General features: G+C 41.4%; 1 protein-coding gene across 5 annotated transcripts in view; it reads right to left on the bottom strand.

Moving 5' to 3' along the window:
• Positions 1 to 753: 753 nt before the first annotated feature.
• The window catches only part of PLCXD2 (phosphatidylinositol specific phospholipase C X domain containing 2), a 50,723-nt gene continuing 42,617 nt past the window's right edge, over positions 754 to 8,859 (bottom strand). For all 5 annotated transcript variants that reach the window (XM_040484455.1, XM_040484454.1, XM_040484457.1 and 2 more), the window contains one exon: positions 754 to 7,044. In XM_040484455.1, coding sequence (XP_040340389.1) covers positions 6,885 to 7,044 — 160 coding nt within the window. In that variant the 3' untranslated portion in view covers positions 754 to 6,884. The remainder of the gene's footprint in view (positions 7,045 to 8,859) is intronic.

The raw sequence follows: 8,859 nt of genomic DNA, 5'->3' as shown, positions 1-8,859 counted from the left end.
CTCTCTCTGACCCTCCCCCATTCATGCTCTGTCTCTCTCTGTCTCAAAAATAAATAAACATTAAAAAAAAATTTAAAAAAAAGACCATATGGTAGATTTACTAACCATGACTAAAAGTACAGGTGAAAAATCTATGATGTGTTCTTCGACTGTTATGTTAACTTGAACAGAAATAGAATCGTCCCTAATTTGCTGCTGTAACATTCAACTATGTGAAATGAATGATTACTTAGCATTAACTTCATCTCTGCTAAATTCATACACAGGTGTTTCACCAGAGCCCGTTATTTTTGCAGGGCATAGGGCAAAAAGAGAAAGTCACTGAAATTAAGTGGGCTCAGGCATTCTACTAAAAAGAATTAGGAATGAAGAAAATATTGGAATCTTCCTTGCCAACAGATTGGACGCCCACTCTAATCTCTGCATTGTTTTATCTCGGTGCTTGGCAATCACTCAGAGTAACATGGGCTCACCATGGTGGTCAGGTGAGAATATGGATGCAGGACCTGGCCCAAGCCTAGCAGAAATGGTTGAAGTGCTGAGGGCAAAGCTTAGAAAAGGATGGGTGACAAGATTGGGTGCACATTTCGTGCACGGCTCATCTTGGGGACTGCAGGTGTGGTCAGCGGATTCCAATATGTCTTCATCCAAAGTCGTATACTAAGATATTTGATTGACACTGGGTCTATAACCTTTAAAAAAAAAAGATCAGAAGTGGACCAACAATAAAATGTACAGAGAAACAAGGAAACATGCCTGCTAAAGCTTTATATTTATTATTAGGTTTAAGCCTATTTAGGTCGTTCAAATATAATACAAGAAAAGACATAATGTCACCATACCTATTAAATTGTTTTTTCACAGTTAAAATGAGGTAATCTGGCTTTACAATGTTTTAGGTTGAATTAGGCAAAATAATCCAGGTTACAAGAAAGAAGGAGAGATATATTTGAACAATCATTTCCTTGGAGGGAAGAAGCCAAGTGAAACGTATGTGAATAAGATAATTAAGCCACAAAATACATTTCAGAGTACCAAGCAGCATATAAGTTAAGTACCAAACTTAACTCTAACCTTAAAATTGGTACAATTTACTATTCTGATTTTATTATTTTTTTGTTACTTAACTTAGCAAGCAGCATGCACGGTAATATAAAACAAGCATAGAGGACAAACAGAATATCTAACAGAGTATTTATCAGATTCACATATCATATCTGAATTGACCAAGACTTATTTTCACTATGACAACCTCTGTATTTTCTAATTGCTGATAGGCGAGGTTAAGTATAACAGTTGGCATATACACAATACAAACACTGCCTACACAGTCTGTATGTGACGACGCTTATTAACATAGGGGTGCAAACTAGTAGGTATAATAGCAGCAAGGTACCGCCGTGCCTAGAATATGTTCTAAGATTTATCATGTTGATACTATAGATTCATGACTGAAGTGCCACTAGTGCTATAAAGCAATAACATATGTTAAACTGCAAATATACAAAGCAACGGAAGGCTTATCTGACTTCAAAGTGCTGTGCTTCTCATTGGGCTCCAAGCTTGTGAGCATGCCCCTGCGATTTGAATGAAGTATTGGCCCCGAGTTCTGGGCCCCAACCAGATTGTGTATGTGTGTGTGTGTGTGTGTGTGTGTGTGCACGCACGCGTGCATGCACGCACACATGTGTGTGTTGGGGTCAGAATTACGCATTTGGGACCAGTAAGGAGCAATAAAAACCACTGTGAGAGGAGTGGGCTTGGGCCTCATTGAATGTGTGTGTCTATTTGGATGAATTTCACTGGTATTCTGTTATTAACAGTAATCAGCAGATGATCAAGGATGGCCAAGAGGAGAGGAGAGAGTGGTATTCTGTGCAGATCAGAAGGAATGAGAAGGAAAATGCCTCTAGACTATTGAGGTTATCTCAAGATTGTGGGATTGGATTCCCAGCAAAGAGAAGAAAAATATTTTATCCAAACTATGTGGCTTAGAAAGGAGTTTGAAAAGTACTAAGAATAAGCGTCGTTGGAGAAAAGACTAGAACACTGTATCCACTGCAGGATAGAAAGAGTTATCTTAGAATATTTTCTGAGCATTTAAGACTGTGCTATTTCAACACCACCAATAGCATTTTGTACTGTATTCTTTCAGGTTAAGGGCCAGTTCAGCAATATAGTACCTTTCGTGTCACTATTTCTCCTAGGAAGCTGGGGAAGCCAGAAGGTAAGAAGATAGTAAGTCTCTTGGGAGAGTAAAGAGCTGTTCATTACCATTTGGAGTTAGGGTGAAGTTTCCAGCTAAATCACTTATCACCTAATCAATTCACTCCTGTGTGTCCCAAGGCAACATTTCTGAGTGACAAAGCCATGATGGCAAACACTAGGAAGCAGTCTGAGGCTGAGGGCCGAGGACTACCGCGAAGTTAGTGGAATTGAGAGGGACAACCATGTTCTATGCCACACAGAACAAACTTCCTGTTCGTATGGACATTTGACGTGATCAATTTCTGTGCGCTTCCTTTTGGCATAACATGACTGTTTAGCATGGATTTGGGAAAGCCCCCTCTTGGGAACTCAAGTGTGTCGGCAGATTTCATTCAGCTCTATTCATCTCACTATATGGATCACTACGGCGCCAGTGTTGCACCAGCTGTCGTCCTAGACCACACTTTTGAGAAATGAACCCAAAAAGCATTTCTTCACACACGCCACACGAGGAAGAATTACCATAACCGCACACCTCGCCCCCTGAGTATAAGGCATTTAATTTAATCATAAGGGACCTGACATTTTGGGGAGCTAGTTGACCAAGGTTTGCAGAACATCACTAAGGTACCCGAAAACATCTTTAGTCCAGATTAAGGAACCAAGGTGGATTTAGCACAGGGTTGCTTACTTGCTCAGCCACAAGAGAGAAGTCTCATGGCTGTGCCCCACTCATTAGGCTGTTCCATTTCCCAGAACCTAACAATAAAAATCTGCAGTCAGCCAATAAAGAACATTCCAAAAACTTCAACTGGGCCATGAATTCATTCTGTAAGACAGCCTGAATTTGTGTAGCCCTACTGCGCCCACGAAAAGAAATCGTTTCATTTCCGTCGTAATTTCTTCTGTTTCTCCACCTTTAGCTTAGCACTAAGCTTTCTCGCCAGGTTGTAATAATGTCTCTTTGGGGAGCACTTTCTTATGGCAGGATTCAGAAAAACAGAAAATCCTGACATACCACAAAACTGCATTTAATCCTAGAAGGCTCTACTTCATTGTCTTCTTGAACAGAAACATAACCTTTGTGATGTGAATATGAGGTCATGAAAGGAGAGCCAGGATTCTTAACCTTGGTCATGACCTGGGCTCAGATCTTGTGCTTTTGAGTCTATATAAAAATCCTGGGTTTGGACTGTGGCTCAACTATTTTCAAGAATTCAGGGGTCTGGTCTCAGTGTTAAGGAAAATAAATTACTAGAGAGTCTAATACAGCATATATATCATTTTGGGGGGGGGCATGACATCCTTAGGTCTGTCAATAATTTAAAAATTAATCCTCAATAATTTATCATTCCCTTCCATCAATTCCATCTTGACTTCTCTCTCCAACCCTAAGGATATCTTTTCTGCCCATGAAACCACAGTGGTATCTCTAATAGGCTCCAAGTTCAAGCCTTTAAACATTGCTCCAATGTAACTGAAACCTGTGATTGTCCCCTTTGCCACAAAGCCATGGAAATGTGGCAAATGGTCTAGGGAGTTCATGAAAAGCCATTTGGAGTTACCATTTCAGGATGACTATGGCCTACATTTCAGAATAACTATGGCCCCAAATCCTATGAAACTAAAGCCCTCTTTGGCTCAATCAAGTAGCTTTTTTGTTGATCTTGAAGTTAATTCTGAGTAAGTATGGTAGGCTCGTTTGATCTCGTGAGAGTGAATGATGCGGTTGGGTCAACCATTTTTATTGTTGGCAGTTGTAGAATGAGTCATAGAACTAAAGTCTCCTCTCCCTCTGTCCCGTCACTGAGTCTTCTGCTTGGCCTCATGTCCAAGAGCAGAATGCATATATCCTTTGTATTATAACGAACAACTTTTTCCTGGCGCAGAGATTCTGCCAAGTCAAGGTGTTTATCAAGGGCGAACTGCCAATAATCCTCCTATCTCCTAGAACTCCTGTGTAGAATTTCAAAATGCAAGCCAGGCTGGCAACCCAAAACAGTATGAAGGAGTGAACACCTGCATTTGCCACATAGAGTAGGACTGCATGCACACGACGTTGGGACCATTTTCTGTGCTTCTGTGTCACGCTTGATGTCTTTCCTCTTACTATGCAAACACTGAGGTGCACTTCAGTGTTACAACCCAAGTGAAGTCCAGTTATGTATCTTAAGACGAAAGGAACAAAAATCAAGTAAACATTTCACTGAACAGTCAGCAGCCCTTGGGTGTCACTGGCATCCTCTGTAGACACCCTGCCAACACACCTGGCCTCATAGCACCAAGCACCTGGACAAAGCTGAGGCTCAAATAAAACAGAGCAGAATAATTCTCCTCTTGCCTCCTGATCTCTTTGCCAAGTAACAAAGGGTTAAAAGAGGGGAAATGACCTAGTCCCTAGCAATTGACCAAGAGTTAAAAAGAAGACCAACTGAAACAATGAGACCACAAATAAAACCCTGAGGGGTGGCCAGGATTTCAGAGCTTGTCACTGGGGTTTAATATTAGAATTGAAGAAAAATTGAGAAAGTGAGGGCACTTCCTTTCTTACCCCTTTCCAGAGAAGGCCCCCCAAAATTTGATGATACAATCCCAGGAACCTCTTTGGAGAGGGGGCTCAAATGCAAGAACAGGAAAAGTTAGACCAGATTTTCCCAGAGGCATTTGTGTTGTGGCCCTCCTCAAAATGCAGAAGCTGGAGGTCAGGGATTAAATTATTTTACAGACAGTAGAGGCTGGAAGACCAAGATTTGGGGGTGTGCTTTTGGTAGCTCACCCCGGATACCCGCCATTGCAGGAGACATGTAAGATCCAGCTGTGAGCATGGAAGAATAGAAATGGGAAGCTCCCGGGCGGGGTGGGGGGGTGGGGTGGGGGGGGTGGCCTAATGGTCTTCACACATACACACATCCATCCAGGATTCCACGTTTATCTTTCCTCCTTAAGAATCCAGATGCTGACATTTCCTTAGGGATCCTCAGACAGTCCTGAGGAACCTCAGTATGTACACACTCCATGCCCAGTTTTCTTTCCAGCTCCTTCCTTTTCAACCTTCTACTGGAGAGTCTTCCTCAAGAACTGAGAATTCTTCATGACCCATTGTATCTTCTGACCCAGTGCGTGGCCTGGCAGTGGCTTCTCAAGTCTGGACCACACCCACGCATGAACACTGTCCCAGCATGACTGCGGGAGCTGGGAATATCTGTAGCTGAGTCAGAGGTCACTCACAGTGCTGAAATGCACGGTCCTATTGAAGGGAGAAAGATCAGGGCGGCATCGGGCCTGGGTGAAAAGAGTTCGGGAAGCTCCTTTGTGAGTGCTCTTGAGGTAAGAAGCACTGAAGATACTTAATCTATAAATAAATAAGTGGATAAATAAATAAATAAATAAAACACAAGAGGACTCTTTATAGATAAGTACCTCTTACCAATTAAAAAAAATCCCCCCTTGAGTTTCAAAGCCCTCATGCAGTGGTGATTAGCAGGCTCAGAACAACCTGCAAAAAGGAGAACAATCAAGACACAAACTGGAAAAGTTCCCACACTGGGTATTTCTCACTTGATGACCCACAAGTCATCCTAAATGTCCCCGAGGTAGTCTTGTTTTCAAGGAGTTACAGAACAGCTCCCAACCCACTTGGAGCTTCCTCCTTAAATCCATTGCACTTTCCCATGCTTCCTGTGTCTGCCTCCCCGGTGTCACAGACAAGGCGCCTTCCATTAGCGTTGTGTCTCACAGCACAGACCGAGTCCTAGGCAGACGACAAGGAAATGCGATTCCAAGATCTGGCTTGAAGATCCCACTCTTCCAAAAGGACTTTGCCAAAATGATGCAGGAGTTTACCTGGCAGCCATTTTGGGGAAAGCTACAGATTTAAACCAAAGAAATCGGGCGTGCAGCAAACATGCATGTCTATCTCCTGTTGGGCCCCACACTGAAAGGATCTTCCACCACTGTTCCTTTCACTTTTAAGAAGGGGCCAATAGAAATAGAAAGGGATCAATGTTTTAAAACCGGGAAACACATTTCTGGTATCAAAGGCAGTACGTACTGTTTATCTAAAGAATGAAGGTGACCAGTTCCCAAGCATAAGCTATGGAAGAACAGATTATGGCTGGTACAGCCTGGTGATAAAGAAGTCTTACTCTCTCAGGGAAGAAGTGGTGACATTCAACATGCCAGAGAGAGATGGTGCTTGGCCCTTTTTCCCCTCAAAGCCTCGGGTTGATGTTAGGGCCACCCCGTAGGGCCATCCACACCTGCAATGAGCCATTACTTTGACTAAGGATGCCTTTCTGATTCATCTCCTCACAGGCTCAAATACAACATCCTGGAAGAAAACAGGAAACTGGGCCAATTAGGGGACACTCAATGGAACCTGGAGACTCCATTTCCATATTACATCCAACATCATGAGCCACTGGGGAGACCTTGACCTTGATCACATGAGATATGCTTCTTCCCTTGGACTTAAGTTTTAGTCTCATTTGGGAAAAATGCAATTAAAATCTCTGTAGTTTAATCCAAATGGCCCTATGAAGAAGGGAAAACACCCTCCTCCTCCTACTTCCCCATCACTGCTCAGGGACCATCCTAACAGGAAACCCTTCAGAACTCTGGCCTGGATCAACAAAGTCAACATTAAGTTAAATAAATTAAAAAAAAAAAAAATCAAATCAGCATTTAGCCAAAGCTCTATCCTCCTGTAGGAGGTCGTTCAATTCAATGACAGTAGTGGCAAAGTCCACCAGGTCCACGAAGTCCGATGTGATGATGTTGACACCCATGGCTCCGGGCTTCTGGATTTTCACCCAGTCCAGGATGGCAGGAAGATTCCTGCACAGAAGAGAGAGCAGGGAGCAGAGTTTAAAAGGACTCTTCCAGAAACAGAAATAAGACGTTTCCATTAATGTAACACAAGTATGTCAATAAAAGCACAAGCCCCCAGAAGTCCATCTGTTTAAGCTTTATATCTCTTTGAGGGATGGAGTGATGTCAACTCCAACAGAGAATTGTACTTTCAAGGTTTCTGCGCTGGAAGACAAGATTATTTGCCGCAAGCACCAAAGAGACAGCCATGTCAATGGGACCTTGAAAGATTAAGATCAAGACCTAATTCTTGGTAGGCTCTTTAATTATTTTTAACATGAAAAATTTCAAACATATTGATTGCAACACTGAAAGAAATTTATAGTAAGTGCATCCACCATCTAGCTTCCAGCACTAACATTTTACAGCACTTGCCACATAACCGTCCATCGACCCACCACTCTATCCTTCCATCAAAACATCTTACATTTTTGACAAGTTCCAACTGCACACATCTACACACATGCCCTAACGCCTCAGTATGCATCTCATTAAGGAGGACTCAATATTTGTTTTAATTTGTTTCTCTTTTGACATAAACTTGCATCCAATAAAATGCACAAATCTTACATGTAACCTAGTTGAGTTGTGACAAATGTAGACACATAATACATACCCCGTGTCAAGGTACACAAAGAACATTGCCAGCAGGCCAGAAGGTTCCTGCATGTACCTTCCTCATCGATCCCTGTCCCCATCCTCCCAGAGGCAACAGTTGTCATAACTTTTGTCCTACCATTGATTAAATTTGCCTGTTCTAGAACTTCATGCAAGTTCACGCACTCTGTATTTTTTGTGTGAGGTTCTTTGACTAAGCATTCTGGTTTTGGATTCATCTGTGTTGCTATATACGCCAGTAGTCTGTTCTCCTTTTTAATCACTGCAGTATTCCACTGCATGAATACAGCAGGTTGTTTATCCATTTTCTTATTGATGAATAAACAGGAAGCTACTTGATTTTAGATACTGTGGATAAAACTGTTATGAATATTCTTATCTAAGTCTTTTTGTGAACATTTATTTTCATTTCTTTTGGATAAGTACCAACACCTGAAATTGCTTTATTATATGGGAGGTTTACATTTAGTTTTATAAGAAACTTCCAGATCTTTCCCCAAAGAGGTCGTTCCATTATATATTCCCAGCAACAAAATATGAGACTTCCGGTGCTTCAGAGTCTCACCAACATTGGCACGATTAGTCTTTTTAATTCTAGCGGGTATGTAAAGATATAGGACAGTGTTTCAGTTTGCATTCTTTTGATGAAGAATAAGGCTGAGCAGTTTGTAATGTGCTTATTGGCCATTTGTATGTCTCCTTTTTGAAGTTCTTGTTCAATTCTTCTACGTATTCTTTTTTTTTCCTTTTTTCTTTTAATTGTTGATCTGTAGAAGTTATTTATATATTCTAGATGCTAGTATTTTCTCAGATATGCTTTTTGATATTTTATCCTTGCCCATATGTTGCCTATTAATTTTCTCAATGGCATATTTTGGTGAGTTGAATTCCTTAATTTTAATGGAGTCTAACTCATCAATTTTTCTCTTATAATTTATGTGACCTATCTAGGAAACTTTTGCCTAGTCCCAAGTCACAAAAATATTTTCCTGTTTTCTTCTATAAGCTTTATGGTTTTAGCTTTCCTGTTAGATCAAAGATCTACCTCCAGCTAATTTTCATGTATGGTATGAAGGAGGTGGTCAGGGTTCACTTTCCCATCTGGATATACAGTTACTCCAGTAGTATGTGTGGCTTCTTAATGGACCAGTGCTTACTCAGTGG

This window comes from Herpailurus yagouaroundi, unplaced genomic scaffold, assembly GCF_014898765.1.
Source record: "Herpailurus yagouaroundi ecotype Mexico unplaced genomic scaffold, PumYag 162, whole genome shotgun sequence".
Taxonomy (NCBI): Eukaryota; Metazoa; Chordata; class Mammalia; order Carnivora; family Felidae; genus Herpailurus; species Herpailurus yagouaroundi.
Note: the sequence above shows the minus strand (reverse complement) of the source record. Positions and strands in the feature narration are given on the sequence as shown.